The 25,647-nt window shown below is 40.7% G+C and overlaps 2 protein-coding genes across 7 annotated transcripts in view; one reads left to right on the forward strand and one right to left on the reverse strand.

Moving 5' to 3' along the window:
• Nucleotides 1-2,287, reverse strand: part of plpp4 (phospholipid phosphatase 4) — a 43,012-nt gene extending 40,725 nt beyond the window's left edge. Inside the window, exon 1 of the mRNA XM_046402582.1 lies at nucleotides 1,671-2,287. Within this exon, the coding sequence (XP_046258538.1) occupies nucleotides 1,671-1,759 (89 nt within the window). The 5' untranslated portion in view covers nucleotides 1,760-2,287. The remainder of the gene's footprint in view (nucleotides 1-1,670) is intronic.
• Nucleotides 2,288-14,089: 11,802 nt separating this feature from the next.
• Nucleotides 14,090-25,647, forward strand: part of cdh23 (cadherin-related 23) — a 155,420-nt gene continuing 143,862 nt past the window's right edge. For 3 of the 6 annotated variants that reach the window (XM_046401031.1, XM_046401034.1, XM_046401032.1), the window contains exons 1-2: nucleotides 14,090-14,390; nucleotides 15,343-15,388. In XM_046401031.1, coding sequence (XP_046256987.1) covers nucleotides 14,353-14,390; nucleotides 15,343-15,388 — 84 coding nt within the window. In that variant the 5' untranslated portion in view covers nucleotides 14,090-14,352. The remainder of the gene's footprint in view (nucleotides 14,391-15,342; nucleotides 15,389-25,647) is intronic. The other 3 variants (XM_046401035.1, XM_046401036.1, XM_046401033.1) reach the window with 3 other exon arrangements.

Raw genomic sequence — 25,647 nt, forward strand, 5'->3', positions numbered from 1 at the left:
TTCAGTTGACCCCAATTATCCTGCCTTCATCTGGGGTTTCGAGGTGAAACAAGAACAGGGAACTGCTGCTCTGAAGGGCCAGAGAGCAGCTCTCTCTGATCTGTCAGGCAAAAGGCTAGCTCAATACATCAATTACTGCAGGTCCCAAAGAAATGTTACATCAAATGCTCGCACTCTCAGAATGTAGGCTTGAAAATTGTTCTTTTATTGTCCAAAATAAAGCCTCTTAATCATAAGCACAGAACAAAATAGAAAACTTTTCATGTCTGCTATCTTTCAAATTTTAACTGAATAAAAATACAAATAATGAAAGGCTTGCATGACTCCACCAATGTTACACCAATATTATCCATAACCAATCACAACTGTCATTGAGGTCACCTCTCAAAGCTGCACAATATAGAGTGTAGTTATGGGAATTTGTTGTTGCATGTCTGCTTTGTGCATTGTCACACAAAATGAGAAAACTTGTCTGTGTGACCAAATTAATTTAATGTTTTCTACTCACTTCATTGGCACTGCTGTAAGTACAAGGCGGGTCGAGCTTACTGACGGTTACACACAAAGTTTATTTCCCCTCGCTTGGGTGTTGAAGAGGCAGTTTGGGGAGTGAAACTCAGTTCATTACAGTGATCAGGGGCTTTGTTGACAAGGGCTTTCGTTGTAGAACACAGCAGTTAGTTGTTGATGATGATGATGATATTGTGTGAAACTGTTTTTGTATGTGGCCTCGAGGGCTGACACACAAAAACAGACTCACACACTGAGAGCGGCTACGTCAGGAGGCTTCAGTGTAATGCTCCACTGCCTTCTGTCTGACATGTTTCATTCTTTGGGCTGATCCCTCCAGCTGAGATTTCCCATGTCAAACACTGTGGATGGTGCAGCATCAGGCTCTCCTTGGCTGTATAATCCTTTTAAGACAATGGCACAGCCACACCACTTAGCCCAAGGACAGATGTTAATGATAATGCACACTGTTAGACAGGCACTCCAAATCAGAGGAGCTGAATTTTGACTTTTTGTCTCCAGAGCCTGAGTGAAAGCCACAACAAAGTCTTTGCAGATAACAAGACCTGAGGCTTTTTTTCAGATTATATCAGCCAGAAAGTCAATACATGACACAATCATGGTGCAAACAAGGCATAGTACCTACCGGCTAGACAAACAATTAATAATTCATATATATGTTAGTTTTGAAGGCTGTGCCTCTGAGATGCAACCTGCTTGTAAAGTGTGATAGATCAGCACACCACTGTGCTGGGCTTCCCTTGTATCGCTGTCTGTTTGAAGTGCTCAAAGACTCTGCCTCTGCTTCTCTCTGTATCGCCTCCAATCAGAAAGAAAATCCACCTAATTATTTCCCTTTTTTTCCGTCAAAGAATGCTGACACATTGACTCAAGACATTAAGTAAAATGAATATTTCTACTTGTTTTTGTGCAACCTGTTAACGCACCGTCTGTCTATACTGTCGTTTATTCGTGAACTGCGGCTCAAGCACAGGGACCTGTCCAGCACCACACCGAGCAAATGAACCTGTTTACAGCAGTCCAGTGTGTAAAGCATGTAAAGGCACATGGATAACGTCAGTCGTGAAACCGAATACCATTAAGCCAGACTAGATTTTTCAGAGTGCAGGAAACTCGGCTGGTTTTTGCGCATTACTTACACAAAAACTCCGAAAAGCAGAACTCGTATGCCAATCTCCAAAGCCAGTTCTCGCATGTTTTTCCTGCGGTCTGGGGGCGACACGTTCATGATTCTGAGATAATCCGTCAGATGAAACGAACAAAGGCGACCCCGGTCAGTTCTGAGGGTTTCTCACTTTGTAATCCACCGTAACAAAGCGAGCGCTTCCAGACGCGGTGCTTCCTAATCGCACATGCCGTGCGCCTCCAGCTCGAGTCGGTCACCTGAAGCAGCCTTCCGCCTTTTTTCCTCGCCTTCGTCTGTCTCCGCTGTTTCTGTCCCCTCGGGCGATTTTCTTTATTGCAACTCTACTGCTCTATCGGGTGAAAGTCTCCTTCCTCCACTCCATCAGTTACTTAAGACGGGTGTAGAGTTTTGAGCGTAGAAGACATCGGCAAATATGGAGAAACACTAGAGGTGTTGGTTAGTAAGTGATGGGGGACGGCAAAGTAAGGAGACAGAGTCTGAGCGTCGCCGAGTGTGTAGTCTTCTTCTCACTCACTCACTCACTCACTCTCTCCCTCTCTCTCTTTCTCACTCACTCACGCGCACACACACGCACACACTCCTTGGCTTCACTTTGGTGAATCAGATGACCAGAAGTTTCTGGAAGACTTCACAAGAGACCAGATGAGTTAATTCAGTGCTCCCGTCCAGTAATGTTATACAGCAGTGAACTGAATCTTTGTCGAGTCTGAAGCCAAGTGAAACATCTCATAAATAATGAAGCACTAGCAGTAAATGTGACAAAACGGAGGATGGCTGTGGTGGGTTTGTGCTCATGAGTGGAACATTGTCACACCGGCTGAATGGCTGGTGGGCAGCATTAGGCTCAACACTCAGCCTGACATATACTATTACGTCCCTCTGCCACAAGGAGGTGGGTTCAGGGGAGCCCTGCTCTCTGCTGGCTCTTCCCAATACTTTCCAATCATACCACTGTGAAGAATCTAGCACCTCAGGGTCTGTGCAGTCAGACAGTGATAAAGGAGCACAGGCAGCAGCATACCTGCGGGCCAGGAAACCTGGCCAGCACTTCATAGACACACATGAATATTTGATGGCTTCTAAAACTGGCCCTCCTACATTACCTGCCACTCCGAGATGTGTGTGTAATGTATGGATGTGTGTGTGTGTGTGAGAGAGAGAGAGAGAAAGAGAGAGGGGAAACTATCGTGGAAAAAGCCCCTGACCCAAAAACTTTTCTGCTGTCTTTCTAGGTCACAAGCTTCATAAGCTGGAAACTGACTCCACAGTGAGAAATTGTGTATTCTTGCCAGTTAACAAGGCATCCCGTTAGCTACATATGACTAAGAAAAATGAATGTATACATGCACGCTCACACACACACACTCGGGTGCACAGTGGAAGAGGGATATGATCTATTCTTTTCATTCCTGTTCTTTTTAAACAGCAGAGTTGTAGGTGATGTGCCTGCAGTCTTTGCCAGCTCGCTAATAAGAACAAAACAAAACAAGAGGAGACGTAAAATGGTGGTGTGTTCGGAGGTGAGATGTAACTTCAAAGCTGTCTGACAGCCATCGCACTTTTCAGCTTCTAGAGAAGGTGTCGTGTTTATTACGAGCTATCAGCGTGGTTTTACCTCACAGCATCATAGCGCTCAGGATTCAGATGATTCAGCGCACAGTCGAGAGGGCTTTCCAGACCTTTTCTGATCATCGGCACAGGACAACAAGAATACTATAGGATAGAAAAAAAATAAGCCTACTTTGTTCTTTCTGGTTAATAACTCATGTAAGAGCTGCATGAAAAGTCACACCGTAGCCTTTTATCTTCTTTAATATTGTTTAATTTCAGTCAATATCTTAATGGGCTATTCCTGTTTCCTGAACCTTGAGTTATTTTTTTTTCCTCTGCAGTGTAGACTGAGTCACATACCCCAAGGCTGTGGTTACACCGCAAGGTTAGACGTATGGCAAAAATAAATCGTGCTCTTCAATAAATCAAAGATGAATGCATCGTTTCAGCATGCTCCTAATCACCTCCATGGGTTACTTTGAGAAAGTCTCAGTGACAGAATGACTCATCATGCTGCACAGGGATTGGTCCTTTGCTCCCTGAGTTGTAGGCTTTATTGGACATCGCTGCTCATTACACGTTGAGCAAGGTTTTATTAGAAAGCATCCCTCATTCGTGGTTTATATACAGATTTATATCAGTGTGTGGGAAGCTGATCCATCTAAGGGGGTGTTTGAAAGTGTTGTTTTATGCTACACGTGATAACATAGTCTTTGACTGAGCACAGTATCTGTGATGAAATAAAATGTGCATCTGGAAAAAGAAGTGATGTGATCCTGAGAGAGCAGCACAGATTTATCCCTGTGGTTCTATAATTATTCCCTACGATTTTGAATCAGCTCTTGAGCCAGAACTGCCAACTGTGTCAGTAAGTTCTGTTAGTTCCCAAAGTGGAGAGACAACTCCTAATGGTTGGCATCCTCTATCAAGGGCAACGTGGCATTCCCCAATCGTAAATTAAAGTTTTTCTTGCTATTTCACCTTCATGAACTTGGTGCTTTCTGTTCTTGGCAACTCCAGCTAATGAGGCAAAATCTGACACTGAAATTACTTCAAAAAGCAGCACAATATTGTTTTCAAGCCAAGCACAGAGTTCAAGAGTCACATTTGTAATAGTACTTAGCCTTTCCTTTCCAAAATGCTTCATGTGTATACGGTATACACACACGCGCGCGCGCGCACACACACACACACACACACACACACACACACTGATGCAGAAAAGTGGGAAAGAGTCATAAAGTCTGTGAACTGACAGTTATGTCTATCATACAGCAGTAATTAGTCTTACCTAACAATGACCTTACTATGCCTTACATTAACCAGGGTTTGCAAACATTAGCCATCATATGTAAGCTACTGAGCATGTCAGCCAAAAGTAAGACTGTAACAGCAACATAACTGAGTGTACTTAATACATTCAACTTTTCATTTGTTAACAGGAAAATTGTGTTGCGTCTTCTGACAGAAGTTGAATTGACTTTAACAGTCACAGACAGAAAACATTTTAAGTTGTAAATTAAATCATTAATTCAGCTAAATAAAAATCCTGATATTTTCTAACTTTTCTACATTTTGATAAATTCTGTATGATTTGACCAAGTCAGGCCTCTAAAAATGATTCAGATTCAAAATGTCAGTTAAGGGAAGTCGTATGTCAGATGAACTGAAACGCAGAGTAGCAGACAACCGTTGCTCAGATGGAATAATGCTGAGCCACTGAAGCTGTTTTGAGGCATGCTGACAAGGACCCGTGCCAGCTAGTTTCAGCTAGCGTATATGTTAAACACAATTTATTTTGGCACAAAGCTGTTGTTTAATCATAGCCTGAGAGTGGAAATATTTTAACCACCCAGAGCAAAGAGTAGAAAGAGATCAATAGTCCATTGCACTGAGATTGCACTGATCACAACAACTTGAGTCCAAGTTTACCTCTGTGAACTGCTGATATTAAGAGATTGATTGAGTCAAAATTATATAATCCAGGTTGCCACAGTGTTAAAGAGTTCAGTAGCATAATGTGCTGCCTGTGGTAGAAACACCGGCTCTATTATACGTCATAATAAACATTTATATTTAACACATAGTGTGCCTTGAAACAGCCTTTGATCTTACTTACAAATTCTCATAATTTTCTTGACATGTGTGACTCTTGACTTGCATGCAACATTGTAGGAATGAAAGCAGTGACCTGTTCTGCTAAAGTATAATTTTCCTCCCTTTTGTCTGACCTATACTTTGATTGCCTGTAATAAGACCAAGTGGTTTAATTGAAGAGGAAAAACAGCGTCAGTGGACCGGACCGTGTTGATATCAAAATGTCAGCTGTCAAAACTCAAGCACAGTGCTCATAAATTGTAAAGCAAGCGGCCAGATTTTTCTGCAGTTCCAACGCTCTAGTTAATTGAATGGCAGCAGAGAGACAAAAAACCTGTAGCCTTGATATCTTTGACATATAAATCATCCTGGCTCTGATTGGTTCCTGCTCAGTGCATGTTGGACCATATTTTTAGTTAGATGTTGGTAACAAAGCGTAATACTATTGCCAATGATGATGATGATGTTGTGTTTGACTTATTGTATCATTACCAAATTTTCTGTATAACCTTGATAGATAAGACAGAATGTTAACTGAATACAGTATGTGTAGTTAAAGTCTAGATAAAACTGCATTTTGAGAGTATCTAGCTTCTATATTGGGACATATTTCTGAGTGAAACAGGAAAGGCAGGACAGACGTAACACTGGTAGGAATTTGATTTGAACATTGAAAGGTGTGTGTGTCAAACATTCAAATAGCTATCTAACATATTAATTTAGCTGAGTGGATTTTGATAAGAATACAAAGTAACTGATTTTGGGGTGTGGAGGAGGAGGTTGTATTGTTAAATAGTTGTTGTCAAGTTTTTAAATTATACAAAGCTCTCCTGGTGAACGAAACCATAGCTGATGCATGAATATCTACGGCACAAGCCTGTCAATACCATGCTTTGCTTTAAAAAACGTTTGAATTGCTTGATTAAAACAAAACAACGGGCCTCCGCAACAACTCTGCCATCTTTGTTTGTTGTACAGCATATCAGTTACTTCTGGTGGCTGGAGTGGCTGTCAACATGCAGAGTTGTGGATTCAGCATAAACGACCAGTTCATCCAAATAACAAAAAGAACCCTGTTTTATTCACTGCTTGTGATATCTCACAATGCACGTAGTTTCAGTCAGCTGAGAGTGAGGCAAAACTAAGGTGAGTCACTAGACAAAGTCATTTTACAGATTTTTATTGTCATTATTATTAGTTATTCCACTATTTTTCAAAGTGTGTGAAATCAGTGCTACACAGTAAAATGTGTAATAATTTGTTATTACGGTCTTCATTCAGGTTAAACGCATTAGGTTTGTGTGTCATTCTGTGTCTCAGGATGGATACAAAAGCAACTATAGTTAAATATAAGTGAATTGTTCTGAAGCTGTAAATGTTAGGTTTGAATGGGGGACAACTTAAAGGACATTCTACCATTCGGAGAGGGATGCTGTGAGAGGGGAGGAGAGGGGTTTTATTGTAAAGTCTGGTTCCTATTACTGTCCCCCATTTTTGTATATTCACGATCTTGCTCTGGGTCTTTAAGCGTAATACAGCCTTACTAATCCGATCATCATCACACTCATCAGTGCTAATGCTATCAGTGAAATTAGTAATTAATGTCAGCGATTAGTTCTGCCTTTGACAATGACACACAGTGATGAGTTTTAAACTGCGTCAAGAACACGAATATTCATGCAGCTCTTTTTGTCTGCCCTTTTGATTTGTAACTCTGTCACGCTGCCACCCATTTGCCTCTTTGTGGTGCAAGTACTTGGATAGCTATTGCAGAAAAGTGGTTTTCATTTCTGGGTGGATAAATTGGCAGTCAGAGCTTTCAGAGTGACACGCTATGAGGTTTATGAAAAATGTCAATCATGTATGTATATATTTATATATTTCTATTATATTTCTGCTGTGTTTTATGTAGTTATTTACAGACCGCATTTAGCATGCACGTTATATCTACACATACAGAGCGGAACAGTGAACTCTGCATTTGTACTTATAATTCTGTCAGGTACTGCGGCTTCACAGACAAGCCAACAATTGCTTGGAATGAGAATTTTGTCACTGATCTATCTTTTAAACACCGAAAGCAAATAGTCACTGGGATTTTAAAGTGGATCCAAATTTCTTTCTTTAAACAAGGGCAAGAAAAATATTTGTTGATTCCCCTCTGTTCTTGTTGAATAAAAATATCTTGATTTATGCAGAGCTGTAGTTTGTTGTCAAGTATACAGGTACTCCTGGTGAATACTGGTGATTCCAGACCTGATCTCCATGGCCCTTTCACCCAGCTACGACTGTCTGTGGGACTACAACCGTTTCCTGTATGTCCTACATACAGGAAACAGTTACATTCAGTGAACATCAGAACCCCACTTGTGATAAATGAGGAGAACAGGGAAAATATTGTCACCTAAATGTGTCAGGATTTGGGTTTGTTTCTGGTAATTTTCCATTCCCCCCTCCCTTTTTCCCTCTGTGTGTGATGATTGTGGGTGTGTGTGTTCTGTGAGAGCCAATCTGGAGCACAGCGGGGTATTCCTACCTGCGCACCTGTTGAGAATTTGCTACAATTTGCTCCTGCAAACTTTCCAGTATCATGAGACAAAATCTTCTTCGAATTATCAGATAATTTTTGTTTTTTGCCCTAACCTTTTTGTCTGTCCAGATTTACTATCCTTTGTTCACCTGTCAACCACCAGTTCAGATCTTCTGTATGAGAAACCTTTTGTTAGTTGCTAAATCAAGACTTACCTTGTTTTGTAAAAGTACTTGCAAGCATTTCAGCAAAGGCTCTTTTCTAACGTTTTATCCTGGTCTGGAGTGTGTTGGGGTTCCTATTTTTGAACCATAACAAAACACTGTGATGTTTGGTTTTGCTTGTATTTTTATTTTTCCTCCAATCAACTCACCTCCTCCTGCTGCCTTTATAGAGAGCAGTTTCTCCACTCCATCTTTCCTGATTGTTCCAGCCGCTTGCCTCCTCTGTCATGCCTGCTTGAGCTCAGCTCCAGTCCCCCTGAAGAGCTTACCTGTGTTCTGCCTCTGTGGATTCCTATTTGGGACTCAAGACTGCTGACACTCACCAGCCACCTCACTGTGCTAGTTGTTTAGTAACCTTAGTTAGCTCTTTTTGTTAGTCTACTCTATAATATCACTTTGTACTGCCTTTTTAACTATCTTCAGTAAACTTCAGTTTTAACTTATCTTGCTAGTCTGGAGTGTTCTGCTTCTGGGAAACCATTTTTTGAACTTGTAATACTAAAGCCCCTAATTTTCACCAGATTAACGCAAGAGCAATGAAGCAGGACTTGCATTAGATAACTGGTTTCAGCTGTTTGCCTTACCAGCACCAGTTGCTTGGCTTCCAGCTGACTAGTTATATCCAATCATTTTCATGCAGGTGAAAAGGGAGGCCGTTATAACCTGACACTTAACAATGATTATGTTAATGATTTAAGTCTTATGTTCGCACATGTTTATTAATGCAGTGTTCATTCTTGCAGGAGGATCCTCGTTGTTGCTCAAAGAGCAGAGCCAATACCATCGATAACCATTTGCTGCACACGATCAGTTCCCACATGAGTGTCTCTGAACTAGTGTTATTTTATCCCTTTTATACATTCATAGTTCCCAGGGGTTTGCGCAGATTGTGTAGTCACATACTCCTCAGATGGTCCCATTTCCTGAAGGGGGAAGTTGCCTTTCCAATATTTGTGTGTTCATGAGCCTTTAAGTTATAGCAGCGAGGCAACACAGATTCTACAGAGTGTATTTGTTGTATTTATTGCTAGGTCACTCTATGTGGACAACAACTAATGCATACAACCTAATTCCATATTACATTACATACATACATTACATATTAATTATGTGTGAGCAAAAAATGGATATGCAGTACATGAATTTAAAAAAAAATTATCAGCCAATCATTTATTTTTGCATACCACGTTTCTGCACGGGTGACATTAAAGTCGGTGAGTCACGTTTCACAGTCTCTGAGTTGTTCCAACTTGAGGTGGAGTTCACTTGAATTTTCCATGTCAAGAATTAATTTTTCCAACATCACATGAATGTACTATCAACCTGAATAACTCTTCTCAGGAGTGTCTGGCTGTGACTGACTTCTCTCTGACCAAACCCCTTTCCTTGAAATTCACCACACAGAACTCAGAAAGCAAATTCCAGTCTCTGCTCCTGTGTCCTGTGCTGTGTGTAAGCACCATTTACCCTGACTTCCTCCTACATTCTATTATTTCCTACACTAGCACAAAAAGAGTACGTATGTACATCAGTTTTTAGGAACATTTTCTATACTTTTATGCAATTTGTAGGAGAACACTATTATCATTCTAATTGGTACATGGACCCAACTACAAAGTAAGCAGAGTTCTGATGAAAGACAAAAACACCTGTATGATGTTCCCTCTCTCAATAACTTTAATCTCCGCTAATGAACATCAAACTGATATTTCAGATAGCGCTCATAGACTGGGAGAGCTTTGGGTGGTGGGGAAGAGAGGGGCACAAATTAAGAACACCAAAGGGCTTTGAGAAATGTGTGACTGCAATTGGTATAAATGGGCCATCATCTCATGTTCTCACGTTTGGTTATTCACTGTGAAATGCACATGGGAGAGCTGTTGGAGAGAAGAGATATGATTCTCTAATTAAGTGAACAACAAGAGTACTAAATCCTATCTCTGTTGCTTTGGTAAAGGTCGCTAAAGCCAGCCAGATTTCTCTGGCTGTATTCTGTGAATTTATCTGTATAATGTCTAACACTTTCTGCACTGGGACTTACAATGCTGCAGTTATCTGCATGGGTCTGCGTCTTATGCATACAGCAGATGCAACGGGCTAACTAATGAAACAAGTGTGAACTTTATCAAGAAGATAAAGTAAGCTCACACATTTCCACACAGTGTGAGTGGAATAAATATTGCTGTGCTCAGTGGTCTTAGGTGCATGGCCTTAGTTTCAGGAGTATTTTCTGTTACACCCCTCCAACCCCCTTTCCTTGTGTTTTCTCTTACTTTGCTGCTTTTAACTGTAAAAGAAACACAAAAAATTTAAAACTGATAAACAAGGAAATTAATACATATAACAACAAAGAGCAAAACAGGAAAATAAAAATAGTATGATGTTTGTAGAGATGATTACAGAAGTGTGTGACTGGTTTAAACTCCCTGGTCAGAGTGAATCTGCATTAAGAATGGCTTGTCTGAGTGTGTGTAAATATGCATGAGCAGGATGGCTATCAAAAACAGACAGCTATGATGCCTGTGCGTCTTCTTCCTCTGAGTAAACTACACTCCCTCCTTTCATGCCAAACTCCTCCCAGTAATTTCATTTTAATATGATTTTAAGAGGAACAAGCCAGGGTCCACTGTGCTCCTTGTTATTCATGAGAAGCCAACCTGCCATCTGTTATCACAACAAAGTCTGTCAAATACCAGTCTAGATGTAACACACTCCCCACTGCATAGTGGCAAATGGTGTTTCAAAGACAGTCAAAGCAAACAGCATCAAGCCACCGACCTTTATATTTTTAAAAGTGATTTATGTCCTATACGTGCACACAGGCCTCATCAGTTACACATATTATGGCTATTCAAAAACCTGATGTGCTTTACAGAACACACATCAGGCAATACCTGTGCAGTTAGCAAAAAATGAAAATCTTCTGATTATTTCATTTCAATTATAAGCCCTTTGATGTCAGAAATGGGTTGTCCATATCCTTCTATAGATTACTGCCTTTCGTGCTGTTCTAGTTTACACGGCTCCTCTGCAAAAAGTGGCTAACTGGAATCCGAGGTAAGAGTGGTTGAGGTGCGTTGCATCATTAAGGCAAGGTTGTTATATTAAAGAAGGCTTTTGAATTTTGCACATTAAAGCGTGCTACGGTTTTATTCATGTTGGTTAAATCCTTACTGAATATTAAAATACTTTACACATATTTTAGTATAACCACAGATGCAGATTGTAGAGTACCAAAGTGAAAGTAATGCAGCTCAGTACTGTATGAGTTATTTAACATTCATCACTGTTTTAAAAAACAATGATATGGTGACATGATCAAAAGAGGATAAAGGTTAGTATCATTTTGGAAAATCCCAGTCTCCTCAGCTTCAGTCATGCTACATGACACACTTCCACCCTGTCATCGTATCAACTCAGTGTTTTGCAAAGGTCATTGTTATGGTTCACTGCTGAAGCTGCCTTTGAGACAATAAGTTTTCCAGCTCCTCCAGATTGTGCAGCCCAGTCCGCCTGGCCACTGGCTGTGTAACCTTGAGGCTGCTTTTACTCTTTCTTCATCTGGCCTTCTCTCCACCACCTAGTTATTTCCACCTTCCCTTCTCTCTGTTTCTTACACAGACACAATGCAGATATTTAACAATAACAATTTTAACATCTGGGTGATAAATATATCGGTCAAAAATGCATTAATGGTGGGTTGTTTTGGGTGGGAAAAAAATAACTTAAATATTAAGAAAAAAAAACCCCAAAATTTTCCCCCACATATTAGCCTTTTTTTCCCTTCTTACAAAATAAATGACCATGATGCACATAGTGCTTTCATCGTGCCTATGTTCAATCTAAGGATAGAACTTTTCAACAGCAAGCAATTTTGATGTATTTAAGTGTCCCAGTAAAACAAAACAGAGACACAACATGCACATTAACTTTGACTACAAAATAAAGATGGCATGAGACATGAGAGTTCCCCAAAAGTGTAGACAAAACATCTTGATTGCCCCCTGGTGACAGATCATAAACCTTCTCCATCCTTGTTAGCAGAGGAGGAGGAGATATAAACTAAACTAAAAACTTAAAGTACACATCAAAAACATTTTTCCCAAAGATGGTTTCAGCAACCGATCACTAGTACGCAGACTCCTGCTCTTTTATGCAGCCTCTTACCGGCACAGGATGGAGGGCTCATATCTGGGATATTTTGGCTTCATTTTGGGACTGTGGGAGGAAGAGGCAGCCGTGGCCTAGAGGTTGAAGAAGCGGCTTGTGATTGGAGGATCACTGGTTCAATTCCCCCACCAAACGGGCAGGAAAAATTTGAGTGTGGTGGAGTGATTGATGCAAGAAATTCTCCCCCCTTCCATTAGCTGGCTGACGTGCCCTTGAGCAAGGCACTTAACCCCCCAGTTAGTGCTTGATGCTACTCACTGCACCTGTGTGCGTTTCACTGCATGCAGTTTGCTGGGTGTTGCGTGTGTGTTCAACTAAGGATGGGTTAAATGCAGAAGACAAATTCAGTGTGTGTATGTAAAAATATATATATACTGTCAATAAAGTGATTCCTAATTCTTAAGAGAAAATGTGTCATCCATCATTTTATATGTGGAGTTACAATTCCTGTTTCCTGAATTGAAACAGCTAAATGGAATTCAGCCATCTGTACTATTCCTACTGTGACATGTCAAAATGCCATTAATGGAAAAAAAAAAAGATTGACTGGCCTCACAGCAGGCATTTTGACTTGTCACAGCAGGAAAAACACAGGTGGACAGCTCAGTTCCATTAAGTGTCTCAGTAACAGCCAGTCCAGAGAGTCAGCATGCACATTGGCAAGTCTCACCAAGTGGAATGCAGCAATGAGTTTCCTGCTATGACATGCCAAAATGTCTGCTCTGCAACCAGTCCATTGTGTTAAAATCAATATTCTACCCATGTCCATACTCACTGAGTGCATTCTATCTTTCTTCGACACAGGACACTTGTCTCTAACAACAAATCATTCCTCCATTCTTTCTTCCTGCTGTTTTTTTCATGCTCTATATCATCTCCTGCTATCAGAAGAACTTTGATTGTTTCTCACCAGTAAGCCATCGTCCTGTCACTGGCAGCAGGTGGAAGAGTGCACAGTAGTGCCTTTAAAGTGAGCAGCTCCACAGAGCAGGCAGAAGACACACCCTGGGCAGTGGAGAGTAATGGGACACCAGGAGCAATACCCCGGTGCTGCTTGGCACGGCCATGAGGTGACTCTTTCCAAAGGTGTTAGGTAACTGTCACTAATAGGGGTGGACATTAACCTAAGCCAGCAATTGTCTAGGTATTCATGACTGCCAAGGGATGCTGCTGCGCCAGTGCCAGTGTAATAGGCTGAGCTTTCTTCATCCCCCTGCCCATTTTGGCACCAGCTTCTACCAGATGACAGCTGGGAAGTCATTAGCAAACTACCACATTGCTCAAAACACAGAAGGACCTGTCTCACTAGGTGTGTAAAGGGAAACTGTTCGATGTCTGAAAGGGTTTCAGGGGGCAAATACTTGCCTCTAAACAATATGAAAAATGATGAGGTATTTCTGCAAGTCAGTTTATTGAGAAGGACTGCTCATCAATTGCTGGTGCAAAAAAGTTCTAGTTATGTTCAAGGTTTGTTCCCAGTCCAAATATTGTTTGGATTATAAGACACCTACATCTACCTTACAGTCAACACTTGAACTCAATCCTCCAGAACCACAATGGATGTTTGAAAATAAACAAGCATTACATATGACATAAACAAAAAACTAAATATTGTGAATTATATTTTCACGGACACAATTTCACACAGAGATGTTTCACAGATTGCACATTTGTGAAATTTCAAGTGAGTCAGACTCAAGAAGGGCCATCGTGGCTTTTTAAATGTGTTGTGGTGCTGCTGGAATGTCTTTAAATAAAATGTCACAGATTTCACTGGCCAACAAACTGTTTTTTGGTTTTTTTTTTTTTGGTTTTTTTTGGCCAGCAGTCATGTTGTCATGGCATTGCAGGAAAACCACAGGTGTCGCTAATTGATAGAATTAATCGTGGCTGCGTCCCATTTGTGCCAGTTCGTTCCAGGTCTTCGGTACTATGAATGAGGGCTTATTGACACAATTCAGATTAAAACGCCTAAATTGAACACAGGCGTCATTAATGCTAAAAATGACACGCGCATTTCCTGCTATGACAAGTCAAAGTCGCCGCAGTGAGGAGCGCGTAATGCACCGACTCAAAGGATAACAGACTTATGGCGCAGTTAGATGCTCACAAGAATTTGGCTGCCAGCTGCAGTGAAAAGGTAGGCCTATGTTATAATGGTGAAGAAAAAGCAGTTAAAGGGAAAGCAGTGAGATAAGGAGTGAGATAACAGCAGCGCGTTTTACACAAAGTGTCAGCTAGCAAGGGAGTCCACACATTGCCCTAAAAATTCATTAAAACAAAATGGAATAAAATTGGTGACCTTTACACAATAGTGAACTAAAAATTAGTAGTAAGTAACTTGCCACTAGGTATGCATTATATGTTGTCTTTGGGTTTAAGACTGCGGGTTGGACGGCAAAAGCAATTTGGAGATGTGATGTGCTGAGAATTTTTTTTAATATATACAATATTATGACACTTCATAGACTAGATTAAGATTAAAATATTGTTTGCAAGTTAATGAAAATAATTGCAGCCCTAATGTCTAAGAGGTTACGCGGCTCCGGACTTTCTGCGTTTCAAAACTCCACACAGAGCTTTGTATATATCAGAAAATACAATAATACTGTGTTTTTCATTGGCAGCCAAGTATGAAAAGGTCATCTAAACCAAAGAGTGATTAATACACATCATATCGGCTCAAAAGTACCAATACAACTCTCCTGTTAATATTGTGTAAAACACACAACGTCCTACGCATTAGTTATTCCTTACGTTCACATTTTCTTACACTTGACATTATGTTTGTGACCTGTGGCTCTTTTCTTCAGTCGCTTCAAGTTTGAATGCTGTTTGTTTTGCGCCTTGCAGTTCAAAAACACTTTTAACGTGCAGTTGAGTGAGACGTCCACCAGAGAGCAGCAACATATCACTCTGAATCATGATTGTCCTCCCTGCATTATAAATGTCTGTGGTAATCAAAGTGTACGCTCTTTAAGACAAACAAAGTGGTACAGATTTTTTTTTTTTTTTTTTTTTTGTGAAAGCCTCTTCTGTAGCCATGATTTAATTTTGATTGATTGATTGACTGATTGCTTTTTGGTTTTTAGTTTTACCTTTTGCATCCTGGGAGAAAGAGTCCTGAACCGCAGCATCGTGAGTACATTTTTTGTTTATTTGTTTTTTTTTGTTTACCTGTAAACTAAAACAAATCCAAGACGGTTGCAGTTCAAACTGGTTGTATCTGATGACGCATCTGCTCCCTTAGTCCACCGCAGTAGCACGCTGACTTCCTTTGGCATCTCCCGTCAGTGAGATGTAATTTGTAACGCACAGTAAGTGAGGCGTCTTGTCCTCAGTATAGGATTATTGGAAGTGGATTGCATAACTGAAGCTGAATGGCCTGCACAACCAATAGGAGGACTGTGTTAAAATAATCTTTCCCTTATTAAAACAATAAAACATTTGACAGGAATTTGACATTTCAGTGAATTATAGGATAAAACATCATGACGAAAGCAAGCGTTTTACAGCATTGGAATGGTAAAAATAGCAAGAAAAAGAAGGATTTGCCTTTTTGCTATGTAAACTGGTCATCTGTCTTCCAGGCATGACTGAATTTGGTGAAATTAAACTATATGTGCCACAAGCCCAGTTTATTGTCATGGCCAAGAGAGAAGTTTCAGGAATTTTCCTCATACACAGGATGTTTTCTCAAAGCTCACAAATGATGGATCTTCATTTCAGACCACTGATAAAGGAAGGACTGAAAAAAACGAAAAAAACAGAAGACAAGGTATATGAGAAGTGTTATCAAGGCTGGAAAGGGAATGTGGTTGCAAGGCCAAGAAGCTGTGAGTTATGTGGAGTGAACTTTACAGCAGAACATCAGTTTTGTTGCACTGCAAAAAAAGGCCTTAACGGCATTTAGAAATAAAGTTTGCAGAAAAAAAGGAGAAAGAATGTTTCCTTCCCATGACATCAAACACTGATGTTTTGGTTTGGTGGCTTGAATTTATCCACAACAGCAATAACAGCCCAAATTGTATTTTGTATGTGACAACCTGAAGGAGACTTGGCGTCTTTCTCCAGAAATTGTTCATCCCACCTTTTCTTTGTTTTGTTTTGTTTTTTTCCCTGTATGCTTTAGCTCAACTAAAGCAGCTTGTTGTGGTTCCCTGCACTCTTTGCTCCCTCCAAACATCTTGGTTTCTTTAAAAAGTAAAGTGTCAGCCATTTTTCCTGCAAGTCTGTTAGGCCCTAACATACATGAATGAGATGGGTAAATCAACACGCTGTCCACATTTAGATTTACATTCTCAAAATGAAACCAAAAGAGCTGATCTCGCTCAACCAGCCGATGAACAGTGAGACTATATCAAATAGTTCGTGCTGCTGGAACATTTTTTGGAAATCCAGCCTTATGAGTTTTCAAAGTCAAAAGTGAAATCCAAGATAAGTTATGTCTGCTCCTATTAAATACTGCCCAAACACTGCCTATAGTCCTTTTCATATTCATTCATCATCATTAATTCATTTCCCTCTGTGTGCCTTTGAAAAAGCAGCTTCACTTGAAAAAAACCGGTCGGTTCTTTTATCTATAATTCGTTTTTTGACCACTAGGTGGGGCTGTCATCCTGGCTATTGAGCTTCAGATGCATGACCTCTGTAGTTAAATAATGGATTTCAAATTTAATCTGTGTAATATATTAGCTCATAAGCTTATTTAGGAGGCTCATAAATAGATCTCTTTAATCTCAGTGAATTCAGCCCTCTTCTGTGAAGCTTGCAAATGATTTGTGAACACATCTTAGCGTAATTATTTTACATTTTTCACTGACATAAAACAGCAGCAGGGCCATGCCTAAGGCAGGGATAAATTCAGCCCACATTAAATCCTACATCTAGAAATGATTTTGCATACACCTTCATTGTGTGTGTGTGAGAGATTTTTTATTATTATTATTGTTATTGAGAAAAATAAAAAATATATGTGGCTGTACCTGTTAGTGGTGGAACTGCTGTAACCCTGCTTTAGGAGTGGGTGTAAGACGGGACTGTGTAGGAGCTCCAAACAAGGGAGGGTTTGTTTTTGACTTAGTGGGTTTTTGCAGAGGTAGTTCTGGACGCGGGGAAGTAAAATTTGCAATGGCCAGGGCGTCGGTTATGATAGAGTAAAGCTAACGGGGGAGAGAGAGAGAGAGAGAGAGAGAGAGAGAGGGAGGGAGAGGGAGGGAGAGAGAGATTGCGAGGGGAGAGGCGAGAGAGACAGAGAGACAGGGGTAGCAGATACTTGGTAACGCATCACAGCAGGACAGGCAATCGAATCTAAAGGCGCTCAGCCAGCGACGGACACGGACGAGGAAGGTAGGACAATATGATAATGACATGATAATCCTGCTATGAGTTGATAGTGACGAAACACTGTTAGAGGGATGACTGCGGCAGAGAAAAGGTTTTCACATAACAGATGGTTTTTATTTCATTTTGTTTCACATTTCCTTCCCACTGTATGCGTAATTCACGACTTTTACGCTCACCAGTACTTCTCTCTGACATGATCACGGAGAGTCTTTTGAAGTTGTGCACCAAAGACTTTTAAAAGTAGTTTCGTGATAATGTCACTAATGTGTTTCTGAGCTATCAGTTCAGTGGGAGGACCGGTTAGATTTTGGACAATACTAATGGATCCGCTATCACTTCATTCAGATTGCGTTGTCTTTTGTAATGGTCCACACCAACTGTTGCTGTTTTATCGGCCATCCATCATTATTTTATCAGAGTGATTAAGCCGTCAGTAAATGTGAGGCATGCCTGCAGAGGTGTCAGGTGCTCGGTGTTATCTCAGGTAGCCCTGGCGACTCGAAAGTGGCGGCTGGGAAGCGCCTCGGCACCCACTTATTTATTCATGTGTCACCTGAACGCGGCAGCGACGCAACGCCAGGTTAAAGGGGAACACCACTCAATTTGAGAATCTCACCATTAATCCTGTGCCCTGGGTCCCCCCCGCCCCCCATTTTATATCTCCTTTTTGTAAGTGTAGATACATACAGCAGTAGTGGTTGTTATTTTATGGCTCTTATGTCTACATTTGCAACTGCTTTATAGAGAGCTGATGCTAAACTATGACTTTGCAGAGTAATGCAATGCAGATTTCTCATTTATTTTATCTCCTGGCCTGACTGTTGTTTTTCTGCCAGCGAAAGTTATTGGCTTGTGCTCAAGTCACCATTTAACACAAAATAGTTTTATTATTTAAAATAGTATATCAATAATTCTGTGTGATATTATGTGGATCGTAAAGTTTTTGATATTGTTTTCCCCAGAGTTGTTGCCTTTGGACCACTGCGGTTTTACTTAGCAAAAAGCATTAAAGTTTCTGAAAATTTTACAGTGAAAATAGACAATAAATCAACACTGTAATCTGAAAATATTCACATACTTGGTAACTTTTTTTTATATGTTCACCAGTACTGTAACACATGACACGCTATGAGAGAGCAAATGAGTATTATCCCAATTTGAACTTTGAGAATACATAAAACATACTTGAGCAGAAATTTACTAATAATGAATATAATTATACATATTATGTTGCCTCCAACCTGTCAGATTATCCAGATTATTATATTATACCAAATATTATACCGAATTACAAATCAGAATTATGACATTAAAGGGTGACCAAGCTTGTTCTGTGTCGGAGGAAATGTTCCTGCTGCTGCTGAGATATAATGGAAATTTTGGCCTCAGTAACATTGGTCCTCATGTGATTCACCTGCGTATACTGTTGACACTACTGGTGGGGGTGGGAATGTGTGTGTGTGTGTGTGAGAGAGAGAGAGAGAGAGAGAGAGAGAGAGAATGAGAATGGGGAAAGCGTGTCATGACCGTTTCCCGTTCAGAGTGTCTGTCACTGTGCCTGAATTCTTTCAGAACACGAGAAGGAGGAAAAAAACAGTTAACGGGAGAGTCCATATCTGACAGACACCTTGACTGACAGGCTCAAATGAAACCCAGTATGAAGGATGGAGGAATGAATTGCAGATACAGTGACTCTACAGGACTATCCTATGAGATCTCAGACAGGGAGCAGTGCAAGGTATGGGGACAAGGATGGTATGGTGGTAAAACTGAAGAATGGTGAACTTGAAGGAAAGGACAGGGAGAGAAGGCAAAGTAGAGTGTAGAAAAGTGGTGGATAAAATGAGGCATGTCATGTTTTTCCCGTGGTGTTCATTCTTGTAGCTTAGCCAAACTGTGATTGAAACCACTGGGAAATGTTTGGTATTGATTACAGGCATGAAAACATCTGAATAGTATAACTGCTCATGAGTAACTATTAGATGATGGCTCATGAATGTAATTTTTTATTTATTCTTGTCTGTTTGAATATTTATGTGCTTACTCACATATATTCAGGATCTCAGCATTATTTGCTTTGACACAATGAGCTCATAGGATTGCAGTTGACAGGAACTGATTTTTTTTTTTTACTGCAACCGTATTCGTGTGGTTGTATATTTTTGCTGACAGAACAATGCACTGTTAGAGCATAATGGTCTCCATGTGACAGGTTTTGATACAGCTTACAGACCATAAATGTCCACCTTTTCCCATCTAGTTTTGGTGTCTACGACCTGGTTCTTGCAATTATGACCATTATAAGTTCTCCTGTGTGTGTGTGTGTGTGTGTGTGTGTGTGTGTGTGTGTGTGTGTGTGTGTGTGTGTGTGTGTGGTGTCATTAAATCAGCCAAAGCATTCAGGCAGAACTGAAGAAAACAGGTTGGAGAGGTGAGAGCTGAGAAAATGATTTTGCACACAACCGTCAGTTCCTGCATGCTGCTGTCCTTATGGATGTGAAGCCATGCTTTCCTAAATTCCTAAATTTGCAATTGCATTTGGTGAACAAATGGCTCGCTATTGCCACAAATCCACAGATCCCTGTATTGATTCATTGTTGTGTTGTGAAATCACTATGAAAAATCCCTTCATAGTGGTGAAGGCCTTTCATTTTTTTACAGTTAAAACATTGGGGATTCATATCTAAGCTGGAAACACTTACCGTATTGAGTCATATTCTTCCCTGAAAATAAACTGTGCCGTGTGAAACAAACTTAACAGCAATTTAATGGCAGCTTTGTTGTGTGACAAAGCCCTGTTGTTGGTATTTACACATGGTATGCTGCCCTGAAGTGAGGCAGAGACAGCGCAGAGAGAGACGGGACGGGACGAGCGACAATGAGGCTGAAGTATAATGGGAAGCCGAGCAGAATGAGGAGAGAGGTGAAGTGTTAAGAAGCAAAGGTCATCTGTGCTGGAGAGGAGCTACTAAATGGTGTGTTTTGATCTTTCAACCGGGAGAGATGCCGTCAGCCGTCGGCGAGATGGAATGACTGCGCTCTAACAAACAGAGAGACAAAAGGAGATGAATGAGTCTCTACAGGCTATCGGCTGCCCTCTGACACAGCTGTCTGTGTTTATGTTGTCTGATATACACACAGGCCTCTGCTGGGACAGCTATGCCAAACTCATTGCAGCCAATAACGGCCAAGTGGCAGGAAAGCCTGGCTAAGAAAGGGGCATTTTAAGACTGACATCAAAACTTGGGTAAGAGGCAATCAGTTCACATTATGGAGGCTCTCAAGTTGTGTACTGGCATGACATTTGAGTAAGGAAGAGGGAAAAATCACAGGCTGGTGAAGAGTTGAGGCAAATAAACATTGAGATGAATAGCTTGCAAATGCAGTGATTACAGTATTAAACAAGGAAAACTCCTCAACATTACATCCCATTGTTGTGTAAAAAACAGTTCTACGCTCACTGCATGGTGAAATAGGTGACGCTGAAAACCGTGTGATTCAGTAGAATAAAAGTAGAGCAGAAGACAAGCATGACAGCATATTGATCTGTGCTGTTTTTATCAGTGCATGGATGAGAAGAAAAAGTCATGTAGGGCGTCATTATGTTCTCACAACAATTTGTCCACAAAACACTAAAAGCCTGAAATTTAGAGGTAAGATTGTTATGTCAGTCTGCACTCGGACAAGAAGGAGAGAGACTGCAGCAGCACCTATGGCTGCTTCTTTGTAGCATGTTTCTTTGGCTGTTGAGTCTTGTTTCTTATTAGAAAACTGGCTATACTGTTCTCTCAGTTTTCTTAAAAAATTAATATAAAACATTTTGTCATATGTTCATCAGGTTTATCATAACAGCAAATTCTGATGGATCCATAAAAGACATTTTGCCGTCTCTGCCATAATCTTGAGTTGAGCAGAATAAAAAAGCAGAGTAGAAACACACACAGTGATCAATGTTACCTGTACATGTGACAACATACCACATGGATGCGACATGTATAGTTACAAATGACAGAGGCCAGCAGGTGAGCTGCTTTAACAGCCAGGGCTGTCACAATGTCAGATTTTGAGTACACGGAAATGGTTAGAATCTTTGAATAAAAAAATACTATTAGTCAAACTCATCCTGAACTTTGTTTATTTTTGTGTGTTTTTTGGAAAATAAATTATAATAAAAATACAAATATGTGGAGGTGGAGAAAGAGTCTTTAGCGATTAATGAATAGTGAACACAACCAGGTGAACATCTGCAGTGGATTATTTACACATTGTTATCATATTTATTATGAACATGATGTCAGTATTTTATATTTTAATATCATAGTTATCGCCAGTACTGAAAAACGAAACCCCTTGTAACAACAATAGAAATGGAATGAGGCAGGTTGAGTAATAATGAGTTATCATCACTTACTGTCCTACTCTGAAATTGAGATTTCACAGCTCACAATACTGTTCTCTAAATTAATACTGAACATTTTTTATCTTTAGAGTTTTATCATTCATTTTATCAGTTATTTTGATATTTGTGTAATATATGTGTATTTCAGTGAATATCACAAACAGCTATTTTTAAAAAACACTTTTGTAATGAGTATCACATTAATCTTGTTCATATTGGTCTTTATATGTGTAAAAGTATTGAGTTTCTGAGTAGGAATTTAGAGGTTTGATTTTTGCTGTCTCCATTTTCCATGTGTCACCTGGGCAGCATGCACAGGCATTGCAGCAGAGTACAGCAGCATCAGCAACATGTAACTTCCATCATCACACCACTGGTCTTTAATCAGTTTTTAATGCTGCAGACACAGGTCCCCTGCATTCACTCAACACACACAATACATTTTCTCACCCAGCTGTGTCTCATTGTGCACCACAGGAGGAGGTTCTCTCTCACTATTTGCTTTGAGTGAACACTAATCAACCCCACCCTTCCCTCAGGCCCCAGCCCCATGTCTCTCTTTCTCTCTCACTCACACACACACACACACACACACACACACACACACACACACACACTCACATTCACATATCGTGATGTTGGTCAACACAGGACTGGCAACTAGGAGTTGTGCCTGCTCAAGCATTTTGTGACAGGGTGCTGTAACGTGGCACCTTGCAGCGCTCCCATCCTGTTCCTGATAATTAGCATCTCCCTAGCTCCAGAGTAAGCTTTTCCTGTCTCTCCCACAGCATTTAGCTTTACCATCAGTTCACACAGAATGGGCAAAGCTTCAGGTAATGTCTCCAGTGAAAGAATACAGTTTAGGTTGACATGTGTCCTATACTCATGTACCCTCTGTATGCCTGGCAGGGGGTTGGTGAGAGGAGGGTCCAGTTAAGTAAATTTGATTTAGTCCAATATCACAAATTTGCCCCAAGGGTCTTTACAATCTGTGCAGCACACAACAACCTCTATTCCAAGGCCTCTTGATTTGCATAAGGCAAACCTCCTCCCCAAAGAAGACTTTTCACAGATGGAGAAAAATGGAGGAAACCACAGGAGAGAAGGGATCTGTCTCCCAGGATGGACAAACATGCTACTCATGCATGTACATACTAGTCCAGCTGCTTTCTGAATAAGTGCAGACCTGCAGAAACTGTTCATGTCATGTTTTATGATTCATTAGCATTTGACTCATGTAGTGATTTTTGGATGGGTTTGCAAACGTGTGTCAGGATGAATGGCATCCTGTGTGGTTCAGTGTCTATTGAAAACTGAGGTGTGGTCAGTCATGTTGAAATACATCTCCACCTGTGCTTATACTTGGCACACAGCACAGCATATTATGTGTGCCATGTAGCTTCAAATAAAATGTGCTAACCGTTACAGAATGTGTTGTTATCCAGGAGGAATCATTGTGTTATCGTCTTGAACTTCCTGTCTGAAGACCTTGGCTACTAACGTGTTGAGAAAGTTGAACATCAGCACCAGCAGTTTCACATATGACCTGACCAAAGTGAACAGTTTAGTCAGCCTCAGTGTGCCATGCCAGTTTGATCATCATTTCTGTTCAGGAAGCACTACATGCTCGGTAGTCCGGATGCCATTCTGTTTACATTGCACTCTTGTCATGTGAGTGAGGTTTGCTGAGTAAGGTTTTCAGAAAATCATGTCATGTTGGAGATGAAGAGATCAGGAGGGCGGGAAGGAAGACATTACTCAACTCATCAGAGCACCGCTGTCCCTCCCTCCTTCCTGACGAGGCCAAATGTCTGCAAATCTGTCTGTGATCACTGTGCTAATGAGTGATGGCTTTTTCATGAGGACTGAGGGCGGGCAGAAATCTGCCATTGATTTGCTGTGATAATCCAGATTGGGCTGCCAGCTGAAGCCCAAGTAGGGTGCCTTTGAGGTAAGGCAAGTCAGACACAATTGCCATGTAATCAATAATATCGAGTGCTGTAAGCCAGGAGATACAGCCACGTGGGCAGGCAGACTCTGGAGAGAGCACAGTGGGTGCACATATTACTTTTCACTTTACACTGCCTTAATCACACATTACTGTCAGATACGCTATAGAACCACAACTCATTAAATAGGCCTGGATCTCAGCCACCCTAAGCTTTGCCCAGTGGGAGCTGTATGTGTTCCTAATAGTCATTCTAGGTCTTAAAATAGTCTCGCTTTTTTGGGATTCAGGGCAAGATCTCGGGTGCATTGGCAGTTCTTACAGGTGTAAACGCTGGACATGATTTTATAGACTCAAAAGGGTTTCTGCTTTCACATGCCCACTGCGGAACTGTGAGAAACTATTGATTCATTAATCACAGGCGAATAATAACTTGTTACCAAAACAAAACAAAACAAAAAAAGCCTTGAGCACTGAAAGTGACGTGTTAGGTACTTTTCATTACTCCTTGGGTGGAGGGAAATGGTTGTCATGGACCCACAGTAGACAAGACAACACAACAAATGTATGGCCCACAGAAGACATATATTTGTTCTGTTGACATTTTACATCAGGACACAGGGGACACAATTATCTGCCAAAGCTTAGCACGAAGAAGAACAATTTGAAATGACTACAGATTACATGTATAATTGGACAAGCCGAATTGCATAGTAAATCAAAAGAGGAAGAGACAAGAGTCAATGTAGATTAGACCATGAAGAGGAAATGGAGAAATCTGACTCAAAATGGTGAAAAACAAAGGAAAACAGATTTAAACAGAAAAAGGCAAGCTTGAGAAAGAGAGAGACCAATATGAGATGTTACGAGTGAGTGGGGTGAGCACAAGATGAGCAGTGACTCTGACACAGTGAAGGAGAGGGTGAAGAAAGTGAAGGATTGATGGATGGTGACAGTATAGCCAGTGGAGTGGGACAGAGCCGCTGCGAAACCCAGCTTGCATCGAGGACCGCATCCCTGCTTAGTTCTGTCATCTGCAGTGTATTAGCCACACATATAACTGACTGATTGCAACATGTCTACTGGTACCCCACAAAATCTGAAGCGAGATCATACTTTTGCACTAATTACTAACTTGCCTTCACCTCAAGGGGCCCTGCTTTCATCTAATATCATTTGTGTGCTCTGTGCGTGATGGTATTCTTCCACCACTTCTTAAAGGCGCAGTCTGTTATTTAAAACGGCAGATGTAGAACCTGCTATTACTCCAAAATAGATTGACATTTCTTTTCATTTAAGCGAAAACCGAAAGGTTTCTTTCTAAACTGGATAAATGAGACCTACATTTTCAGTTACGATTGTTTCAGCAACACATGAAATGGTCATATTTAATCTGCATGTCCTCTATTATGTTTGAACCTACCTTTTTGATTTGTGTGGTCAAAACTGGCTTGAATACTTTGAGAAATTTGTTGCAGTTTAAGTGTTTCATACAAAAACCATTATCAACTACTTGGGTTTTGGTAGTTGAGTATGTAGGCCAGGACCACTTCCATTGTTCTTGGGCTGCTAAGTAGGGTTTGATTACCATCACTCACCTTCCCAGTGTCCCTCCACCACATTTTTACTGAAGTGATTGTAGCAGTACATGGGGTATGGACATATAATAGCTTGAGTTGGCCAACTAAGAAAACTACTGAT

The sequence above is a fragment of the Scatophagus argus genome, chromosome 10, assembly GCF_020382885.2.
Source record: "Scatophagus argus isolate fScaArg1 chromosome 10, fScaArg1.pri, whole genome shotgun sequence".
Lineage (NCBI taxonomy): Eukaryota > Metazoa > Chordata > Actinopteri > Scatophagidae > Scatophagus > Scatophagus argus.